Source organism: Grammomys surdaster, unplaced genomic scaffold, assembly GCF_004785775.1.
Source record: "Grammomys surdaster isolate TR1022 unplaced genomic scaffold, NIH_TR_1.0 126121, whole genome shotgun sequence".
Classification (NCBI taxonomy): Eukaryota; Metazoa; Chordata; class Mammalia; order Rodentia; family Muridae; genus Grammomys; species Grammomys surdaster.
Window position 1 is genome coordinate 6,270,118 of NW_021620929.1, and position 24,888 is coordinate 6,295,005.

Genomic DNA, 24,888 nt, shown 5'->3' on the forward strand with positions numbered 1-24,888 from the left:
GAGATGGGAATAAGAAGGACGGGATCAAGTGTAAAGAGAAATGGACAAGAGAATGAATGGAAATCTGGCTCGGGGTGGGGTGATCATCTCTAGAATGTGCCAGAGATCTAGGATGGGGGAGGCTCCAGGGAATCTATGAGGACTACTCTAGCTGAGACTCTTTGTGGCAGGGAGGAGGGAGAGATATGGAGTCTAAAGTGGCCATCTTCTGTAGCCATGCAGGACTCTCAGAGGACGAACAGGATACCAACCCACCCACCAAACCTTCAACCCAGATTTTGCCCTGCTTATAGGAAGTACAGGGACAAAGATGGAGCAAAGACTTTAGACCCATCCCATAGGCAAGAACCAATCTTTGACACTATTAATCATACTCTGTTATGGTTGCAGACAGGAGCCTAGCATAACTGTTCTCTGAGAAACTCCACACATAAGCTGATAAAAATAGAAGCAGAAACTTACAGCCAAACACAAGATAGAGTTCAGGCAATCTTGTGAAAGAGTTGGAGGAAGGACTGTGGGAACAGGGACTCCACAGGAAGACTAAAAGGGTTCACTAACCTGGATCCGTGGGAGCTCCTATAGACTGAACCACCAACCAAAGAACATTCATGTGGTTCCTCCAACAAATGGAGCAGGGCCTGTCCCTGACTCTATTGCTACCTGTAGATCCAGTTACCCTAATTGGGCTGTCTTGTCTGCCCTTAGTGGGAGAGAATATACCAAGTCCTGCAGAGACTTGATTTGCCTGAGTGAATTGGTACCCTGGGGGTGGCTCCTTCTTCTTAGAGGAGAAGGGAAGGAGATAAGGGGAGGGGCCATGTGAGGGGTAACTGGGAAGAGGGTTTCTGCAATTGGGATGTAAAGTGTATAATAACTAATAAAAATATAACATGAATAAAGTATCTATATAGACAACAAGAAGCAGCAGAACTCTGTGGTCACTGTAAAAAGTTACTTCAAAAAGAGAAAGAGAGAGAGAGAGAGAGAGAGAGAGAGAGAGAGAGAGAGAGAACTTATTCTTGTATTTATTTCCTAAAGGAAAATTACAAGGAATAAAATACAAATTCACACAGTCAGGGAATACACAGACAGCTGTTCAGCCTCCCTCAATTATATAAAAATTATATAAATGACAGATAGAATTAATACAAAGTGGAAAGTTGCCAATGTCAGTTTCTTGTGACTCCCAACCACAGTGACATGTGTAGCAGGCAGATCTCAGAGCCTTAATGAAAGAAGTAGTGTTCCTAGTAGGGAAGTGATTGAACACATGGTGACCAGGCATACCTGTATATTACAATCCTTTAAGGAATTTGCACCTAAATTATTTTAGGCTGCCCTTTATTGTGTCTAAAATAGAATCAAGCTAAATATTCGATAGAGAAAATTGTAAAAATATACTATCTCAAAGAAATACTGTGTGCTTTTCACGTTCTGTAAAATGGATAGATAGATAGATAGATAGATAGAACGATGCCATGAGACAATGTTTAGAGCACATTTACTGAGGACAAAGGACCATGTGAGGTTTTGTAAGCTATGAATCAGCTCAGAAAACATATTCAGGTCCCAAGTCTTCTCCTCACTATTTATTTACTTTTAGCATGGTAGGTAGTTCTACCATTGAACTACACTACCAGCCCTCCTTGTAACTTTACAGAGAAACACAGACTGAAAAGCACATGCTTTAACTTGAGGACCATGGTTATCTCTGATATAAAATGATAGAGTCTATTTATTCATCATATATTTGTATATATTATATATGAATACTTGTATTTTAAATATAGTTATCCTGCCAACATATCACATGTTTTCCATATAGGTGCATATGCATAAAAATTAATAACAAAAAGTGATTTCTAGCATTTGTTCATTTCTAGCTTACATAAAAATTTGGTAGCAACTGATTTTGTTATACTTTTAAAGTCTATATTTATCTGAGACTCTTTAGAAAGCAACAAAGAGGGTATTTTCAACCAGGTTATATAGGACATGATATACACAGCCTTATTAAGTAGGGAAAGCTAAAACTACCAGAAATAATTACCCATCTTACAGTGTTAGAAAAATAACTACAAAATGTACTCCAAATATTAAAGTGAGGGAGTTTAAAATATAATAAAGATCACCTTAATGAGAAAGAAGCAAACAGTAAAGGCAAAGTAAAAAAAAAAAGTAAAAATCTTGTAAGAGACATAAATAGAATCCTTTCGAGCCTGATTAAAAAAACACGAGAGATAAAAATATCTAAGATTAGTGATGAAAAGGGAGATACAGCTATAGGCCCAGGAGACATAGCGGGAGTTACAGGAACAGTTAAACAAATTACGTAAGAGGATGACTCATGGAGCCACAGCAAAGCTAATCTTCAAGAAACCACGACCCACCTGCAACACATCTAGCCAACGGTCACCTACAACACACTAAATATTCCTGCGAAAATAATAGTATGACCATTTTCCTTGTTCTGAGAAGTATTTGTTGTTATTTTTTGACCATTTGACTAATGATTTTAAACACTGGTGTGGTAGCCATTTAAAATCTGCTTTCAGAATATAAGCAAATAAAGATACATTATTGGTCATGTTTTCCAATCCTGAGTATAGAACTAGGCATCTACTCCAGTTTCTTATACCTTACCTTCTATCTATGTGCTTCTCAAATATTACTCCTTTGATTAAAAGTGTTTGTAACATCATCAGATTTTAATTTCTCCTTATTCAAATGCAAAATGGGATGTCCGTTCATTAATAAGAGAATCCTATTTTCCTTCTACCTGGATTATTACTATGCTTTCTGATATCATTGCTTTTAATTATTGTACTTTCCTAGCTATACACATGGATATAGGTAAATTATATATCTTCATAAGTATGCAGTATGTGTGTGTGTGTGTGATGGTTTGAATATGCTTGACCCGGGGAGTGGCACTATTAGGTGTGGCTATGTTGGAGTAAGTGTGGCCTTGTTGGAGTAGGTGTGTTATTGTGGGTGTGGGCTATAAGACCCTCACCCTAGCTGCCTGGAACACAGTCTTTCACTAGTAGTCTTCAGATGAAGATGTAGAACTCTTAGCTCCTCCTGTATCATACCTGCCTGGATGTTATCCCACCTTGATGATAATGGACTGAATCTCTGAACCTGTAAGCCAGCCCTAACTAAATGTTGTTCCTATAAGAATTGCCTTGATCATGATGCCTGTTCACAGCAGTAAAACCCTAACTAACACATTGTGATGTACAGATGTTCTCCTCTAAAAGGATAAAACAGGCTTCATTTATCTGGCTTTTACATTTACAATGTACTTCTACTATTTTCCAATAATGTCACTATGTCCCCATTAGTCTGAAAGCTTGGAGTTGCTGGGAGATAGAAACCTCCAAAAAATGGCAGCAGCATCTTCATATCATTGCCCATCTCTGGTCACCTGACTCACTTACATTTGTTCATTTATAATACCCATCATTTGATTTCACTCCTGTAAGCCCTAAATGCATTTTAACCAATCTAAAATATATACTACCAAAGCTATGTTACTCCAATGAAATACACAGACCAAAAAGCCTCTATAAATGTATGTGGGTGTGGTTGTTTCATTTAACAAACAACCATGTGAAAACTTCGTAGCTATTTGTTTAAGGAGTAAAAGACACTATAGGAGATAAAAATAAAATAATAATTGTACAAAATTGTTAGATGTATGGTCAACTTGCATTACCATAAACCACATGCAAGGAAATATAATATATTGCCATGAGATTAGGGATTATCCAATTTTTTCAATGGCAGATTGGCTGCCAAGACTCCAGTTCACAGAAAATACATTATTTAAAATGTTTCAATACTTTTTTATAACTATATAAATATATATCATTATCTACATGCTTATGACATGTATCTTTCTATGTGTCTACAATGTATTGTGTGTGTGAAATATGTTCATATATGATGTGTGCTTTAAAACTTGAATTTCCATGAGAGTAAAATGAAATTCTGAAACCAGCTCATTTTAAGGCAAGGTCTTGCCATTTTCAGGATTGGATGCAAATATCCCCAACAAAAGAAAGAATTTCCTGACCCTTTTGTTTATACAAACAGAAATATTCCTGTCCTGGAAATCATTTCTAGTCCTCTCGGGTGACTAGAAACCTTTCACAGAGATAATGCTTACTTTATTCTTTTGCAAAGAATGCTTATCCAACCATCTCAGCTACTCCTTACTAAATATCTCATTACTAAGTAAGCCTGTGTTTATTTCAGTTATCTATTCTTCATCACACACATCCCTGGAAAGGTAAGGCGACTTCTACTTCACTGTGGGATAAAGGGATACACCCAGGACTAATCCTGAGTGTCCACTGATGAAAACTTCTATGGTTGGAAAACATCATTTCTGTCTTGCACTTCACTTGTTCATGGCTCAATATAAGCGAGCTTCCCCTATGTCCTTTTCTCTGGAGAATGTTTAAGGCTTGCTAAAGATCAAGACATTTCTTCTCCTTACCTGATTTGGTAGACTTTTGATTCATCTTATTGGACTTTGTAAACATTTGCTGGAAATAATTAGTGCTAAGTCATTTTTTTCTTTAAGGCTTTGTTTTTCCCTGAAAATCCCTGGGATTTCCCTGAACCATCTATAGTAGCTAGATTTTAAAGTGAGGATTCTGTCTATCTTCTTAAAATCCCACCTATATGTACTTTCTTATGAAAGTATATCTAAGTGTATGTGTTAAAGATTTCTACCTTTGACATTTCAAAACTACTACTTTAGAAGATCAATTTGATATAGTTATCAGGTACATATTCATAGTTATACAGGATTATGTTAGTAGTTTATAAATGAAATTGATGTTTATTCAGTTCAATTTTATTGGAAGCACTTGATTCCAAATGCCTTACAGCTATCTTTGAAAAGTGGTATACCAACATCAAACCCACCTTGTTGAGACGCCAGGTCTAAAAATCAGAAAACCTCTGTTCTAAGCATATTTTCAATGGAGCTAAAATTTCTGGCCTCTAGTTTGCATTTTACAGTTTTGATTATCTCTGATATGCATAAAGTTTGTACTCAGGTCAAGGTTGTTAACTCAATATCCTACACACATTAGAGAAAGTTAAATTATGAAGCACCATCCAGGGAGCTCAGGTAGGCTTAACAACATGGGTTCTGCTTACATCAGCTGCCCCTGCTATGTTTAACCCCGGTTTGTTCAGAAAGAATCTTGTAACCAAATTACTCATATTTTGAGAGAAGTCCAAAATAAATGGTCCCTCCTTTCTACTTCCTTGCAAAAATAAAACAATTTCTAATTTCTCATAGCTCATTTGTACAAAGTCACTATTATGTTCCTTTAAGCAGAGCACTGACCAAATGCAGTCACTGCCTGGGCTACATCCAACCTCCCGTTCACAATCCCTGCGGCTGATGACTCCCCCGTAAGTCACTTATTTCTGTCTTGTGACTCCTCTGACATAATTTAAAACGAGGTTAGGGAAACCAGACAAGGACAATTTTCTTGGTAGGTCTTCCCACAAGCATTCAATAGTATTCAAAATTAAATGCCCACCTGTCTGAAATTTCTATTCTATTTACAAATCTTTTAGTTGGAAGTTTCTCCTTCCAGTTGATGTATCCCAGTTTCAAACCAGCCAATTCAATTATCTCATTATGTGCCTTGTGTTCTCCGATCCCTTTTAGTTTGATATTATTTTCAATGCATGTTCATTCTGATTTATTGGTCTGTTGGAAATTTATATGCTCTTAGCTTAGACTCATTGTATTTATGACCCTAATACTTGATTTGTGGTACATTTTTTCCATCTCTTTATTTAATTTGATTCTTGACGAAGAACTGAACAAAAACATGACAAACAATAGGCAAGAAAAAAGAAGTTAAGAAGTTAGATTCTTTTGACCAAAGAGATTCCAACTGTGGTCTGACAGAAAAATCTACCTTGTCTACCTTTGGATCCTCCCCAGTCCACTAAAAGTCAAAGACCAGGTACCAGGAACCTGGCAGCTTAAAACACAATGATCATCAACCCTGCCCAATGTCTCCCCAAAGGCCTGGAGATTACATGTGTAATAAGCAAGTTGCCCTTGCCAAAAGTAAAGCTTATATTTTGTTTTATTTGTTATATGTATTGAATGGAGCCATTGCTTGATTGCCTCTGGGAACATTAACAGACTTGAAAGAAACACTAAATGAAAGGGGAATATGTGTGTGTGTGTGTGTGTGTGTGTGTGTGTGTGTGTTGAGAGAGAGAACATCTCAGTGGAGTTTAAACAAGTAAAATATGTAGCTCACATCTTTAAGCACCTTCCTCTACTTTAAAGTAACGTGTATGTTGCTTAAATTCTTAGTAGTTTTCCATTTTAAAGTCACTCAGAGGGACATGTTCAGGGCATCAGCACTTTCACCTCTTCCTATGTATCCAGACAGGTGACCACAAACTCCTAACTTTGTTTCTGAGTCTGTCAGAACTTTTATCAGCTATGAATTAGCCTCGTGATAATCATGTAGTTCATACTCTCCTTAATTTTTTTTAAACAATATGAGGTTTCTACAGCTTCTACTGATAGACTTTCATAGACTTGGACCTGTCATTAAAATGAGATCATCCATTCATTCAGGAATTTCAAGACTGTGAACCTGTGACATTTAGTCCTGTGTTCTTCAATGTTTCAATCTATTTTTAGCCACTCAATACATTACTTTGTGGAAGTTATTTTTGATAATTTATAAGTATAAGGAAAAAGATTTAAAATGACTTTATTTAACTGTCATCAAAGACCTTGAAAGTTGTTCTGTTTCTGTGTGTAAGTGTGTGTGTGTATGTGTATATGCATGCATAAAATTTTATTTTAAGGGATTAAAATATGTTCTTTATGTTACATGGAAAAAACCCTTTTGTTTATTCTTTGACAGTTTTACATGTGTAGGGATTATATCTTAGTACTTGTACTATTAAGTACATTTAAGTACATTCCTACTCCTTCCTCTGATGAAACCATTTCTCTTCTCAAGAAGTCTCCATCCAACTTTCACACTGTGTGTATATCTATGTGTGTCTGTGTGTGCCCATGTGTGTGTCTTTGTATGTCATGTGTATGTCTATGTATGTCCATCCATTTGTCTGTCAATGTATGTGTGTGTACCTGGGTGCATGTCTTTCTATGTGTTTATATGTGTATGTGTCTTTGTGTATGTGTGTGTGTCCTGTGTATCAGTACATTTGTGTCTATGTTTCTCTCTGTGTGTATGTGGGTATGCATATTTGTATGTCTTTGTGTGTGTATATGTGAGTGTATGTGTGTCTATGTATGTATGTATGTATGTATGTATGTATGTATGTATCTGTGCTTGTATGTATCCTGCCCCTTATATCAGCATTACTTGTATGTTACTTGGATACGAGGTAATTTACTAGAATATGGGTCACTTGGGCTACTTTTCTGTGGGAATAAAACTGAATAAAATGACACCTTCACACTCAGCAAATATTAACTGCTAGTGGTTCCTGCGAAAGGGCCAGGGCCTCATGTGCCCCTCCATGATCCATATCATGAGAGTTTATGCCACGATTTCACTGTTTTTTATTAGAGCAAAATTATGCATCTTTATGATGTTTGCCACTAATAGATAATGTTTGTGCCTGATTTAGGGATTCTTCTTTACGTAAATGTCACTGTGACAGAGAGAGAATAAATGAACACAATGGATCATGAAAAATACAAAAGAAATGTTTGTGGTGGACAGATTAATAAAGTAGGGGTGGCAACTAAAGTCACAGGGTCTTATGTGTGCTCACGTAAGGTGTACTTGAATACTACAGTTCCTAGAGTGATAACTTCCTATTTTAAATGAAGGAAGTTTGCTTGATAATAACAACTAAGTTGTTCCCATTTCTAGAAGACCATACTTTGCCTTGGGATTCATATTTCTGACTGCAGTTAACAATAGGAAGCACCTGAGTATGTGGTACTCTACTGAAGACAGACATACTGCCATCCACTACCAAGTGCACTAACAGATTGATGCCCACATATCTACCCCATTCATTCTTTGTGTGCCAAGAAGCAACATTTATGAAATATAATAAAATCACATCAATATTTCTATCTTTATACTCAAAGTGCATTATAAAAATTATAAATCTCCAAACTGATACGTAAGGGAAATGAGTATTATTTTCATTTACTTCCATTGTAAAGGGAGGGGGCCATTCATTTCTTACTATTTTTTACCAATGCTAGGTTAAGTTTTCATAATTTCAGACTTTGTATTACATAGACAAGCTCTTTATCTTTCTTTTTTGCTCTCTAGCTTTCCAACATAGCTAGCATTATGCTGAAGACAAAAGAAGAAGAGAAAGGAAAGAAAAGAAACCTCATGGATATTTTTAAGTCTCCAAGGTGAAGAAACTGCCTAAGGGAGTCAGGAATACATAGACCAGATTTTTCTAGCGTGTGTGCCGCAATGCATCTTTAAGGAGGCAATTAGTTATTCTTGTGTATTAGTGACTGTCCCATTTTCTCCACAACTCGGGTGATGCAAAGAGCCTTCAAGAGGCCATATTTTAAGTGGGACATTTATTACTGAAAAAAAATGTCTGACTCTAATTTAAAGTCCCTGGGAACGCCCTTTGTACAGAAGCGGTCAGGTTTCACACAGCAAAACCTAACTGTTCTCAATTCTCATTGTCATTTCTAGCCAAGCCATCATTAGCTACAAGCCAGAGTTAAAGCACCTGATAGGAGACCCTGGATCCGAGGGTTTTATCTATTTAAAGAAATCCTTCTCAACCTGGCACAATGCTAACTACAGACACAATAAGGAGCTGAGAGTAGGTAAAACTTTGTAGTGTCTATACCTCAAAAATATCACAATAAATAGGATTAGGATTGTTTGCAGTATGTTTGGGACTGTCATCTTTTCAGCGGTCTATTTGTGTCTCAGCGACACATGGGAAACTCAATCAACATTCATCTGAGAAAGACTATTGACAAATTCAGGGATCTTAGCACATGATTTTAAAGGCTAGATACATACTTGGAAATTAAGAGAGGGAAATAAGTTTCTTAAAAGTTGCCATGCCTTCTTAACTAGGCTTAGCAAAACCATAATCAGGATATTGAATGAAGCCTTTGAATCAACACTGAAATATCTTTATACACACCAGATCATACCTTGCAAAAGAAATTGCAAATGTAGAACCCCATCGAAAAGCTTCCCAGTCATGTATCTTTACAATTTAAAGGAGAATTGGAGGAGGGCTTCTTCCTCAAAGCACAGACTCTCATAACTTCCCTTCAAGAGAGGCATAGCTAAAAGAGTATTGATTTGGTTCTGAAGGACACTGTGTTTGCTATGGAGGAAGCCATTGCTGGGTACAAGTCTGAGAAATTAATGACAGCTTTGTGAGGGTCCATGCTGTGGTGTGGAACCGGTAGGCAACTGTCAATCTATATGATAATACATTCCCAAACTTCATAAAGTCAGTGATGTGAAAAAGCATTGATTTCTCTGTGAGCTAAGCAGAATGTGTCAGGGAGAAAGAGCGAGAAGTTTAGTGAAGTTAACACCCCGGCTTGAAGATTTTCTTGCACTTCTCTTTGTGTGTGTTAAAGAGTTTATGCTACAATTTATGTAATATTTTATTTTTCAGTCTAAAAATGAAAAAAAAGGTACATTAGATATATACTTAGAAGAGATGAAATAATTAAGATTCTTTGAGAGGGGGGAAAAAGGTTATCTATATATTTTAAAATAACATTGCCTCCCTTGAATACTTTAGATATCTTGATACCTTTAGAATCTGCCAAATGTACTCATCTTCTACAGAACTGAATAGCGTCGCCAAGTATATTTTTCTTGATTGCGTTATAACTGGCATCAAAGGAAAAAAAATCAAGATATTGTATCAAAGGATTTAGTTCCTATCAGTATTCAGGGATTTACAGAGACTTTCTTGAGGAAAAAAAAAAAAGTTCAAATACCATGAATTGTAAAAATTATGGATCAAATACCATGCATTCCAATAACGATGGATAAAAGGGACTACTCTCTGTCTACTAAATACATAATTACAAACATTTCCCACCCACAGCAGTTCTGGGTAAATTCAAGACAAGCACTTTTTATTTTTAATTTTTTTGTTGTTTTTCACATGGCTTTAGCGGAAATCTCCTCTTATTGATTGAGTTTTTCAGAGCTATATATAAATAACTTAAGAGGGTGGAGAGTCTATAAATATGTACAAAAGTACTATGTAGATAGTTTCCTGTATGGCTATGTGAATGCCAGCCTTGGGAGATTTTCTCAAATGCCTTACTTAAAATGTGTTGTGATTTCTTAGATTGCAGTGATTTTACCAGACAACTAAACTGCTTCCGTTTAAACACTATGTGACACACGCGAAAATTTAAAAGGGACATCGGTAAATGGGTTTGATGTCTATCTTTGTGGAAACTTTTAAAAGCCATCTCTTAGCCAATGCAGCCCCTCAGAGGGGTGACTGTGACAAGTCTCAGAATTCTGTTAAACATTCGAGAGGAATCAAGTACAAAATCTCCTGTGTGTTCATATTGATTAGCTACAGGAATGAAGCAGAAAGAAAGACCCATCATCGCATCTCCAACACGGAATAAATTATTTTGAAATTAGAAATAAACTTCAGTGTGGCAAAGTGACATCCTTTTCGAATAAACATGAATCACCCAGGAAATGGTATATTTCTACACAGTCATCAGATTAAATGGTAGTTAGCTGTGTGTTTACACTCACAAAGAGCTATTTGCCTGGAAATTCCTGTTTTTTTCTTTCCAGTGAAAGACGGCACTTAAAACTCCTATAATGTAAGTTTCTAAGATTTCACACAAACATTCTTAACTGATATATTTGTAAACATTTTAATGGTAATTCTTTAAGCAAACAGGCAGTCTATTCATAACACAGAGAATGTTTGAGGTTTTCTTCAAAAGTCAGCTGTACCTAATTTATCTTTTTCTTAAAAAACCTTTTTGACTAAACACAGCTCTGAGTCTCATAGAGATCCACAAACAAACACCTTATCTCTTTCAGGACTTGTGCAGGCCTCTCTGTATTTGCTGCTTAATGATCAGAAGTATTTAATTCACAAGGTTTCATTAAAACTCACCTACACACTGATGTGTAGGTGATGTGATGTGGCCACAGTGATTTGTGATGAAAAATGTGGGAAGCCATTATCCTATATAGGTACCAAGAGGGAAAAGAAACACAGAAGAGAAGCCTGCTTGGAAGACAAGACACTTCCTATTTATCATTATTAAACCCCAGATCATGGGTTACAAGTTTGATCTTCAATGCGGATATGAGGCATTGCTGTCTGGAAATGAAAGGGGAAGATAAGATGGGGTTCTTCACAGAGCTTCAGGTGAAAGGGGAAAAAAAAACCTAGGTTGCTATTTCAGGGAAGGGAAATCAATACTGAGACCTAGGAACTTGGAGAAGAGGACATTCTCCAAGGATGGGTCAGAGTTTATCATGCTACCTCTTTTAAGGTGTTATTTACTTGCTAATAAGACCAAATGACTACACCTGAATAGTGGGTTACCATCAAAATGTGATTTAAAAGTTCTCATCTCCAGTGTGTATGCTAGACGATTTCTCATTTGTTTTGTCCCCTGCCCAGGCTGGAGAGATAAGGTCGATTTAAAAGCAAAGCAAATGAATGGTTTTAATAACCCTCTTGGAAACAAATAAAACCAAGAAGGAACCCCAAGTCCCCAACAACTCAATGCACAGAGCATGGAAATGTATTTAGGAAACGGCCTACCATTGTCGTCATCCGATTTATTTTCATTGTCAGAATCAGTCAGAGTAAGGGCTGAGTTCTCACGGCTGGACAAGCCAGAGCTGCGCCTGGATTTTATCCCTCGTCCCCACAGTCTGATGGCATGTTCCGGAGACATCCCTCCCTCGGTGTCCGAGTCTGCATCAGACCCAGTGCTCAGGGAATAGCCCTGGTGGAGGATCCCCATGTCGGAACAGTAACCACTCCGGTGTGGGGAGGGCTCGCAGATTCCCAGTTCTGCCAGGGTGAAGTTAGTCCCTAGAATGATAGCAACAGAGAGAGGGTTACACAGTGGGAATACTAGGCAAGGTTGAGGCACATCCCACAAGTCCAACAGGTGTATTTGACTTTCTATAATACACAGAGTAGGCCATGGACATTGGTCATGGGGGTACTCCGTGGTTACTGGGGATACATTGGAAATAAAAACATGCATTTCTTTAATACAGCAAGCCCAGATTTCCTTTCAGAGACCTGTTGTCATCTAACCCCATGGTGAACCATCAATGCACCACACTCACCACAATTAGTATTTACCAATTATTTGCTTGTGTATATTTTATTTAAGAAATTTTGTTTGTGTTGAAAAATCATAAATTTTAGAGATAATATTATTGAAGTTTATAGGTAAGGAAACTAAGACCAGAGAATTCAAGTCATTCTCCTGCCTCAGTGGTCACAGTGCTGGGTTTAGAGGTCTGGGTTACCATTTCTTATTTCTTTATCTAGTTTATGACCATGGAACAAAGTGAAAAACTATACTTCTGTAGTATAATCTTCTGTAGTATACTTCTGTAGTAGAGAAAATCTTGTAAGTAACCATCATAGAGTATGGGAGGGAGTTAAATTCTACATATACCTTTCCCTATCATTTATTTCTCAGAACTTGTGACACCCTAAAATAATCCACATATGTGGTACCATTTTTTTAGCTATTATGCTAAAGAACATCAGCTATTTAACGAACTTAGCATACTTCAATTTGCAATAGACACATGCACTTTTATTCTGAATTTTGATTCTTCTTTCTTCACTGCCCAATGCTCTTGCAACAGGTATATCTGACTGCAGGAAAGAAATGGAACCCAATTATATACATAACCATCTCTGCAGAGTGAGTCTTATTCACTGGAGAGTTAACCAAGTGCAAATTCCTGCCACATGGATAACCATCCACTGTCCATGAGGGGGGATTGAAGTCCTTACTTACAGGACTGAGAGCTGCAATATTCTCTAAGGGCAGCTTGTCAGTTGTTGTGAAACTCTCTGCCCAGTGTTTTCCATTGTTTCACACCTTATCCCCACCATTCCCCCAGAGATGAGGTATTCCCTTCTTACTGGATGCTAACATACATTTAAGTTTCATAGTCTATGGAAGGGAAAGTACTGGCCTTCATAAACATCCATTTTATGGGTTACAAGACCCTTCTCTTTGTTGTTTCACTGTAGACTGTAGCAGCAGGAAATCGTTGTTTAATACCAGCCCTCTCCCATCTTGTCTTCAGAGTTAAAAAAATGTATTTCTTCCTGTTCCCTGAATAAATGAAAACAACCAGTACTCACATACATCTCTTTATAATTCCACATGTGATTATATATAGCAATCTGTTCTCATCTTTAAATAGAGCATGTATTAAGGCAACATTGTGTATAATTTGTCTTCCTTCTATTATTCAGTCTGAGGTTCAAGAACTTTGATGGAAAAGAAGCAATTATGCAAGGCAACAATTCCTGCAGTCAGCACAACTCCTATAACCTGTGGTCTTAGTAAGCCCAGGCCAAAAAACATGGCGGAAAAATCATGTCACCACCCCTCTTTGTTTACAAAACATTATCAGAAAGCATTTTCAAATTATCTTGTCTTATCTTACAACAAACTTGAGGTCATGGTGGTCTTACAACAAACTTGGGGTCATGGTGGTCAGGTATAAATTTTGTATGATTTAAAGTAGTCACAAATGGTAACAAAGAAAAAGTATTTTGAAGGCTTCAGCTTCAAGTTTAAAGGCCCTGAACTACAAATGAACACCAATGCAGACAAATGCATGTGCTATAATGAATTTAAAGGAAAAAGTACTCAAATAACTCCATAGTATATTAGGAGAACTGAAGATTGTCTTCCAAAAGGAAATTATTTCCTCAAGAAATTACCCCCTAGAGAAATAGTCTTCCCCAGAGAAGACCACACCAATTGGTTATCCAATACCGAATGTAGCCCTGAAACTATACATTCAAATAACATTATGCAGGCAGAGTAGGTTATATTTAGGAACATATATGTATTAACATATATGTATTAACATATATGTATTAACATATATGTATGTAACAACATTGACAAGAAGAAAGACATGAATTTGAAAGAGAGAAAAGGGGTTTATGGAAGGTTTTGAAGGGAAAAATGGAAGGGAAGAATTAATAGTTACATTAAATTCCAAAAATATAAGAAAAAGCCATCAAAATAGCGTTCTAAATTTCTATTTGAAGAATATCTTCCCTATTTAAGGCCAGTTTTCACATAATTTCTAGATTGTCACCTTTCTATTTACCATTAACACACAAATAGGAGCAGAAGCAGGTTCTGGGCCAAGCCTCCCTGATGTAGCCACACACGGTAGAAGGAGGGGAAAGCAACAATCACAAAACAAACCAGGTTTATCACTTATTAAATCACTCAACAAGTCCTTATTGTTCCTTATGTTACGGTAGACATTGTTAATATGGAGTTCTTTGACATTTACAATCTAATTGGGAACAAGACATTAGTCAAAGAATATATAAAAATGTAATCTATGCAGTAATAAATAACCCACAGAGGAAGGACAGAGAGCCATGAAAGGTCACCTAGGGAACATTTCTCCCTGTCTTCACTGCTTGTTTGCCAGGTGCTCATCTTGTATGGAGTGAATGCATGGAGAGATAAGCATCTCTCTTCTGAGAAATTAGCATGACTTCTTTAGCCTGCTCTGAGCATGCACATATTTTCTGTACATCGTTCTGTATGAGTTGATGTTAGACAACCAATGTTTCACGTCATTCATTGTACAACCAGCAACCGCACAGACTTCTTCTCAGAGCTAAAAGGGCTGTTGATTCATCTTGTGTTTTATATTTATTAAGCTCCATGGTAGGTTTGAATGGAAGAGAGAAACTAGACATTGTATGAATGTTCAAGCTATGATTTCTGGTAAGAACCAGTCACCCTTCGTCCTTTCTTTATAACCTTATAGAAAGAAAGAATAGGGGCATGCAACCTCCATTATTCATAGAACAAATGTTTCCCTACATCTGCCTCCAGCTTTCCAGATGTTACCTCTCTCTCTGTCTCTCTGTCTCTCTCTATCTCTGTCTCTGTCTCTGTCTCTCTCTCTCTCTCTCTCTCTCTCTCTCACACACACACACACACACACACACACACACACACACTTCATAGTTTTACTACGATATTGACCACTGTGTACCCATACAACAGACAATTAGATTCAATATTTTCACAGGTGAATACTCAAGCGGAACATATGAAATTTACATCTGACATTTTGGTAGAATTTAAAATATAGGGAGAAATATTATCTAAAACCTATTAGGTCATTAAGATAAAAGAACACTAAGTCTTTCAAACAACTTTCTTAGTGAGATGTTTGGCCCTTCTGTGAGGCCCAAACATCTTCTATCTGAGATTATGATTTCTCATAATCATAATCTCAGACAATAACCTGGATCTTCTTCACAACACTTTAAGAAAGAAATCTCACAGCAGGTACTGATAGCTGTTTTTTGGCCCATAAATTATATCCAAGGATGCAAGCTGGAGAAAAGATATGTCCATGCATTATGACCATGGATTATTTTCTAAGTTTCCACCAACTTCTCACACTTCAAAATGACTTTTAACAAGGAGAAGCACGCCAGATGGTGGTGGTGCATGCCTTTAATCCCAGCACTTGGGAGGCAGAGACAGGCAGATTTCTGAGTTTGAGGCCAGCCTGGTCTACAGAGTGAGTTCCAGGACAGCCAGGGCTATACAGAGAAACCCTGTCTCAAAAAACTAAAAAAAAAAAAAAAAAAAAAAAAAAAGCACATGTTTAGCTACGTCAGAATTATCATTCCATGGTAATAGGAGAATATACAAATAGCACCAAAAGTGTCAGCATTGGAACAGATTTTCCACTATGAGGGGCAAGAACATAAAAGTATAAAAGTAGACTGTAGGAATTGGGGGGGGTGTGCAAAGCAGAAGAATGTGCTTATCATTTAAATGCTATAGTCTAACACTCAGAATAAAGTTACCTGAACAAGTAGAGCTGTTATCACATTAGAATTTTCCCTAATAGTCAGTTATAAAATTGGTTTCCATCCACCCATGTTTGTTTACTGTGTCTCCCACATATCCATGAGTAGCTACATCATCAGTTGCATAGGCTGATGCCGGAGAAGAAGACTATGCCAGTGAGAAATTAAGTCATGAAGCTTGGAAAACTGAAGGCTTTCATGAAGTCAATAAATGTGATGACAGGAAAACTCTGGACTTCAGTGAAGAACATAAAACCAAAATAAACCCAAATTAACAAGAGCCATCAGAAATGCAATGGTTGTGGTGTTCCCGGGAACTTTCAAAGGTGAATTCGGCACCTTCTGGCTTTGGATCTAGATGAAAACTCCCATTTATCTCTGCTCTTCCCATTGTGGACAGATGCAATTCCTAGGCATTGCGTATAAAGGTAGATGCTATGGTTTGAAAACTGAATGGGAGGCTTATGCGTCAAAAGTCTGGTTTCTGGTTGGTGGCAATACTGAAAAGCGATTAGATAGTAATGGTGCGTAGCTTATCAATGGATACTCCAATAATGACTCCCTATCGATTGGTCTAATAGGATGTGGTGCCTCATTGGAACAAGTGGTAACTAGACAGCATGACTTTGAAGTATATGTCTTGTCCTCAGACCTTTGCCCTCCATCCCTGTCTTACTACCCCTTCCCTCTCTCTGTCTGGTATTCATGAAGTCAGCAACATTTCCTTCAACACTTACATCTACCATAATGTTCTGATGTTTTACAGGCCCAGAAACAACACACCCAACCAAGCCATAGATCAAAACCTCTAAAATCCTGTGCCCATGCAGATCTTTCCTCGGTTAAACAGTTTCTCTTAGGCCTTTAATCACAACAGTAAAACTGACTAATCTAACACCTAATCTAGTGATTCTGAAAGGGGAAACAAAGAGCAGAGACCTATGCAAATTTGCATAGATCTGAGGTACTCCAAAATAGTTCAGTTCCCTTGGGTTTCATTTCCCCTCATGCACCACAGACCTGGCAGTGTAGAAATGTTCAAGCTGCAGACACCAGTAGAAGCAGACAGAAGAAAACCACAGATATGTGCTGCCGTACCTTTCTGCCTCCACAAACACAGCACTGAGCAATCAGAAACAAGTGTGACACAGAACAGTTCTCTTAGCCTTGCGTTCTTCAGCATGATGGTGCTGGAAGAGCCATGAGGGAATCTAGTACTCTCTCTATAGCTTTCCTGTACACTCCTAATGTGTGGTATGTGTTTGTGTACACACATGAGTATTTGTGTCCATGTATTTGTGTATCTGTATGCATGTGTGTGCATGTGCATGTATGTGTGTGCATGTATGTATGTATATGCATGCATGTGTGTATGTGTGTGTACATATATATGTATCTGTGTGTGTGTGCATGTGGATTTGCATGTGTATTAAGTTACCATTCCAGTCAGGAGAAGTATTGTAGGAAAATATTACCAGGTTCCCCTTGCTTCACTAACCATGTTGATATCTACAGAGGCCCAGGGAGGACTTTGAAGACCCAGATTTAGCCTGCAGTGGTGAAATAACCCTTTCTTGCTCCGCTCTCAACTTATACCTTAGAGGGAAGCTAAGACATTCACTTCCATTTGTCAGTCAACCCTTTCCCACAGGCTTAGAACCTGAGGAGATCCACTTAAACAAGATCAAGGTTATAATATGGTATGTTAATGAACCGGCATAGCATATAGTGAAAAAGGAATACTAATAACAGGAACCAGAAAAAAATGAATGGTAAATGATAATTGCTTACATAGAAGGTTAATATGAAACCCATAGAAAATGAATACATTTATAAAATGTTTTTCACTAAATTGAAGGCTTTCTAAGGAGAAGGATAAAAATAAAGCAGTTACACAATCATGTTTTACTAAATCTACATGCACCAATCTTAAGTGCTTTTAAAAAAAAGCATGTTGCAGATTTGGGGTGTTAAATAACATATAACATAAACTAAAATATACTCCTGATCATTATTGATTTGTTTTTATTGACTGGTTGATTGATTTAGACAAGTCTCATGTAATCTGAACTGAACACAAATTTAAGGTTCTCCTGCCTCTACCTCCCACACTCAGGGGTCGGGGGAGTAGCATGTGCAGTTTTATTTATTTAACTTTAATAAATTATGTTTACCACTTAACATGGACTATTGGTTCTTTCAGATGTTAATTCCATCTTAAGTAGAGTTTTCTGTGATTGTTTATCTTAAAACAAGCAAATCTCATGTAAATAAACATGGGTCACTTCTCTTGAGCAAATGTTACAGTCTACATTTAAAATACAGGAATAAGCATGGACTCTAAAGTTTTCTAGAAAGGGTTTAAAAAAAAAATCAAAACCATAATGTTGTAATTCTTTTTAATCATAGTAATAGGGGTAATTTACCCTGATATCATATTTATTGCCAGACAATAAGAAAAACATAGCAATTATAAGTGATAAAATATAATTTTATTTCTTTTTGATTAATCAAAATGAATTGCCAATTTTTTTACTTTGTTTCATAAATAATATTTAAATATGAGAGATTGCAGCTATGCATGAGTTGTAGAAAATAATCAGTATAAATCAATCACCAACATTATATAAAACATTGTATTCATACAAATCTAAACAGCTATGCATTTGTGTTTCTAGTGATGGTGATTTTGAAAGACACCGAAGAAACTGCTTATGAATTCTAATGTTGTATGCTTGCATATACTAAAATTCTTCTCGTAAACTCGCTCTTAATGCCCTTCTAAAGTTCACACATTCAGGTATTTTCCCAAATGTTGACAAAACTGGTCACCAAAATCCCATAGCTTAAAGCAAAGAGAAGGTGTTTTTGCATTCCTTATCGGAAAAAAATTAAGCCAAATATTTATATTTCAAAAACACACCACAAAACTGCTATTTTCTTTCACTTGTAATGCCCAAAAGACTAGAGCTTTGCTGCTTTTAAATTTTGAACTAATTGTCCTTAAGCTTTATGACTATCTATGCCTCCACGGCTTTTATGATTTGTAACTGGGCTCATTCCAACAGTCTGAATCAAAGCAGACCAGAATGGATAAGAAAGGCCAGGGACTTTAGCACCAGAGTTTTCCTAGTGAGTAGAACTCTCAAAGAGAAATGTGAGGACAGTATTCTGCTCTAAAGGGGTGGCATTTTCGTGCTCCAACCTGAGTCAAACCCAACTTGGAAACACCCAAAACAGTTACAGCCAAAGGTCTTGTTGAACAAGTGGTATTTTATAATTAGAAACAAAATGTCCAGGATTAGCTAGGATTTCTGGTGATGAGAACTTCCAGATTGAAACTCCACTGCTACACTTTAAACTCAGTATCAATTACTTACCCTGTATGAATCCAGAGAAAATGTATACATTCATCTAAATATGTAGGACACTCCCATCAGAGAAGCCGGGGGAGGCAAAAGAAGGAAAATAGGAGTGTATGAGTTAGCTGGGATGGTCTGGGTGTTCTGCGTTTGACAGCTGCTACTAGAGAGGTTACATTTTGCAAGGGTTACATAACACATCTGGCACAGTTCTAAATACATTAGCATGTAGTTTTCCAATTAAAAAGGACATTGGTTCTGTGAAACAGTCAGTAAACAGCTGGAGTTGGGGGGGTTGGAATTGTAAGTTTTTAAAAATATGTGTTAATTGTAACAGTCTCAGAATTACTTATTCAGTTGTATCTCTATTCACTTCTTTATAATACATAAAACAGAGGCTTCCTTCACAGTGTGACACTGAGTTACATCGTGTAGGTAAAAACAATTACGGCATTATCATAGAATAACTAAAAACTGTGTATCTGTTATAACTGTCTGTCTGACGATGGAAAGTGCTGTGTTCCTTTATTATAAAGTTATCAACACAATTTTTTTCTTGTATTGGCTTTAAAATTATTCAACAAGGTTTAGGAGAAGGTGGCCATTTCATCTGTTGCTAGTGATTCTCACAAACTATCCATGTTTTTACTTTTGCAGATTGTTTTCCCCACTTTGGTAGGATGCTCCTTGTCTTACTGCTTTTTGTTTCCTCTTTTCACTGGATTTGGTCCACTGATAGTTTCTTTTCTTTTACAACTAAAAAATATTTCCCTTTGCTAATAATATCTGTTTTTCTGTATGTTTCTTAGTTTATTAATTTATGTCTTTATAAATAGAAATTATCCTATTGAGTCCATTCAGGTAGTGTCTTATGCATCTCAAACTCCATTCGGTATGCATTTATGTTCGGCAGTGCTGTAGTTTTATCACAACCAGTTCAACGTTGTATATGTATATGTATACATGTATTGTAGTCGATTCTCACTATGCAGTCCCAGCTAGCCTTGAACTCACAGAGATCTGCATGCCTCTGGCTCGCCAGTGTAAGGATTACAGGTTTGTACCACCATGCCGACCCCAATTTTATATGGTTTTACTCAGCCACCACTAACTTGCCATTTGTTTGTATCATGGAAACACACACCTTGGAATTTCTCACTGTGCTTCCTCCTAATGTTTACTAAAATATTCTTTTTATCCATCTATGGCTCTTCCAAAGAAACTTACACATTCAGCATTATTCCATATTTCTAGTGGATAGAAAATTGCATCACTGTATAATGGCTATGATCAAAGGACATTGTGGTAATTTAAGTGTTATAATATTCATCATGTTTTATAAGGCATTTACTTACTGTTTCTTTGGAGCTGTTCTGTTTTGATGACGGTTTCCCTTAATGAATCTTCTGTTAGGTCTTTATTGATAATGTTGATTTAGCTTTTACTATTTCTTTCCTAAATATATGTATTTATTTAACTCTACTTTCTTTGCATTTTATTTATTCGTCTTTTTGAGGTTCCTGTGGGGAAAATATGAACCTCTGACCTGAGAAGTAACTTCCCTTTATCCCATACATAAACATGCCAGACAGTAACTGCCTCTGTTGTCTGTTACCCTGTCCAACCAGTGACTGAGTAGAGAGGAACTGGAAGTTGTGGCCTTTACACTTTATTATTATGATTTTGTTTTATTATCATACAGCTCCCCTTTCCCCATTCTTCTCCTCACCTTTCACCTTTGCTCTTGGCACGTAGAATTATATGTCTCTAGGGTCAACTGATTCTTTCATCATCTTGAAATGTCCATTTAGCCTCACACAAAAGAGTGAAGCCAGCATTCCTACTTTTTCTATAAACAATAAACCTTCCAAAGATATATTTCCTTTTGTTTACTTCCAAATTTCCTGTGTTTTCCTATTTAACCTGCCTTTTGAAGCTGGCTCATAACTAGCTAGGTCTTGATATTTAAGATTTTTGACAATCTATTTCTTTCAACTGGTGTGATAATTCACTTGTATTTATTGTAGTTGCCAATATTTTTGTAAGGCCAAAATTAGGTATATTATTATTATTATTATTATTATTATTGTTATTATTATTTTTACCATTTCTGATCATTTGTACTTCTTTTCATAGTTTCTTGTGGATTAATATATTTTTATAAAATGTCATTGCTATTCTTTTCGGTTTGCTTTCTGGCTATCTTCTTACACATGTGAAAGTGCTGCTCTAGGGATTATAACATGTGCAGTATTTTATTCTACTTACAATTATCTTATTACTCAAATGCTGCTAATCCAGTCTCTCTGAATTTGTGAATTCATTGCTGCAAAGTCTCCCAGCCGTTGGCTTTCTTATGTATTTTTGCACTTGTATTCTCTATTCTCTGCATTAATTAAAGTAGCTTCTGTGCTGTCCCTCTCTCGGGGGCTGCTATGATTTAACCTCTTCTCTCTGTGTACTGTATCTTTCTAAATTCTTCTTCTTATTTTCCAGTTGACTAATTTTCCTTTTGTGTTCATGCATCCATATTTTCCACACAGACTAAATAACTTTTTGTTAATTTTAATGGTTTTTATTTCATTTGTAAAATTCATATTACTCTGTGATGTTGATCAGATTTTTTCCATTATAATAGTAATCATTTACATCTTATACACTCCACTGTTTTATGACTTTAAAGGTCAAAATCAATCATTTATTGCTTCTCTTGTTTTTAATGTGAAGGGTTTAATTTCTTATAGTCTTATTTTGAATCTTAGCACGCACTCTTACTTTAATTTTTAAAATCATGTGAACAGAGACGTCGTTTGAATTTTCTCATGGCCAAGCACTGGTCTTGTTCTGTGGTCTTGTTGCCACCCACCGTTTTTCAGTTTACTGTGTGAGCATAGGCATCTTTGTTCCATAGTCTCCTAACTCTCAGCTCAAGGGCCAGACTTTTTTATTGTCATTCTTATGGTGGCCCTGGGTCTCAATGGAAGCCTACTGTTAGCGTGCAGTTCAGTACTCAGACTTTTATTTATTATTATTCTACTACTAGCATTAAAATATTATTTTATTATAATTTGTGTGAGTGTGTGTGTGTGTCTGTCTGTCTGTCTGTCTGTCTGTGTATATGAATGTCATTTGTGTACAGGAGGCAGAAGAGGGTATTAGATCTCCTGGAGCTGGAGTTACAAGCAGTGTGTGAGCCACCTTATAGAAGTATTGAGAGCAGGTCCTTTGGAAGGGCAAATGGTTAAAAAATATTGCAAAAGCACTCTTAACTACTAAGTAATCTTTTCAGTCTCATTTCTCAGAAGGTTTTTTTTTTAAAATCACATCTCAGTATTTTATTTTCAAAACAAGATTGTTGGAGGCTTAAACATGATATAAAACTAAGAATTCTAATGATCTTACTTTTGCTCCTGAAAGGGGACAGTCAGTCTCAGGTGTTGCATGCAACAGGGCACACACACACGTTTGTGTGTGTGCGTGTGTGTGTGTATCTCCATATCTATCTATCTATCTCTATCTCTAGCTCCATCTATCTTTGTGTGTGTGTGAGTGTGTGTGTGTAAAACATATATATCTTTCTGGACGGCATTAGCCTATACAGTAGGCTGTACAGTATGCACGTTTTTTAATATACAATTTTTATTGATTATTGGGGATTTCACATAGTGTACTCCGATTATCCTTACTTCCCAGTCCTTTTAGACCCACTGTTTGCTTGTGGCCTCCCCCTAAATAAAAAGTCAAAAACTTAAAAATAAAAAGTCCAATTATTCTTATCTACACACTTACTGGAGCATAGTCAAACTCAGTGTCCACCCCCTTAAAGAACGCTGAGTCCTCCCCATCTTCACTCTACCAGAAGCCATCTGTTGTGGACAGGTACACTTAAACAGCCTTACCACAATTTTAAGGAGTTTTCTTCTACAGTGTCCTGTTTAGGTTGTTAAATTTTTTGTGTATGGTTAAGTATTGTCAAGATTTTTAAATTCAGCTTTTTATTTATTTGGTTTTATTTGACTTTTTTTTTTTTTTGGTTATTTGAGACAGGGTTTCTCTGTATAGCCCAGGCTGTCCTGGAACTCACTCTGTAGACCAGGCTGGCCTCGAACTCCGAAATCCGTCTGCCTCTGCCTCCCAAGCGCTGGGATTAAATGTGTGCTCCACCACCGCCCGGCTTGACTGCCTTTGATTATAGAGACTATTTGGCATCAAACTATTTATTATTATGCTTCAACCTTGATTGAATGTATGGGCATTTTGTACTATATACACATATGTAAATTAAGAACAGCCTTGAATAACAAAAGCCAATTTACCTTAGCTATTATTATTATTAATATTATTGCTATATTTTCTTTAGTAAGTATAAAACTATAAAGTGATGATCGATAACATGGAATTCCATTGTCAAATTTATTCTATCATAATCTAGACCAAGCCGAGCTCCAATTAATCTGCAAACATTTCAAAGCGTTTAATGTTTATTTTGTCATGTTTTATAATAGCCTCTCTTCTTGGTGTAATACAAAGAATATTTGATATCTCAGGAGAGAAGCTACCAACATTACATGAAATTTTAACAAAGGCAAATGACATTTGCATTCTCTGCATTTACCCCGTCCCTATTTCCATTATGCACTTGATGTTTTGAAAACATTTTGACTTTCTCATCAGTGAAGGATTATTCTCGATCTCAAGAGTTAATTACCTCATCTACAGTCTGACGTCTAGTGAGATGGATGGTCGTGTTCTATCACCAGGTAAATATATGGCAGATATTTTACCTCTGCAGCTAATCAGACTTTGTGTTTCGATGGCAAATATTTGGGAAGAAATGCTAATGTTACATGCTCTTGTTTGTAAAACAATTCCTTTAACTCGGCTACTGCATCACCAAGTACTGCAAGGGTTTGAGAAGTTGTCTCAGACCATGTGAAGCATCCAGCAGTAGAGTTTATAGAAAATGGCAAGACCACGGTTTCCTACTGACTGCTAGCTTCCATTCAACTGGAGAATAATTGAAGCTGAGTTCAGAGATTCCCTTTGCTTCCTTTCCCACCTTGCTTCCTGTATTTCAGACACATGCCGTAGGTTACAAATCTATGTAAAGCCTTAATTACAATTAGCATCTGGCAGCTGTTGAGTTACAGAGAGTTGTTGAGTCATACTAGAGTCAAAAAAGGAATTCAGGAATAGAAAGCAGAAGCTACCAAATAGGGTAAAAAGAAAAATAAGCCCATGTCTTCTCAGCTGAAGTACAACACCATCAGTACAGCCGCCCCCACAGTGTGAGTGACAATGGAGCTAATGGCTTCCAACAATGCCAGAGCCTAATTCTCCATAGAGAGAGAGAGAGAGAGAGAGAGAGAGAGAGAGAGAGAGAGAGAGA

The 24,888-nt window shown here is 36.8% G+C and overlaps 1 protein-coding gene across 5 annotated transcripts in view; it reads right to left on the bottom strand.

Annotated features, from left to right (window-relative positions):
- Positions 1-24,888, bottom strand: part of Tenm2 (teneurin transmembrane protein 2) — a 939,787-nt gene that overhangs the window by 850,897 nt on the left and 64,002 nt on the right. For all 5 annotated transcript variants that reach the window (XM_028756460.1, XM_028756459.1, XM_028756458.1 and 2 more), the window contains exon 2: positions 11,827-12,102. In XM_028756460.1, coding sequence (XP_028612293.1) covers positions 11,827-12,102 — 276 coding nt within the window. The remainder of the gene's footprint in view (positions 1-11,826; positions 12,103-24,888) is intronic.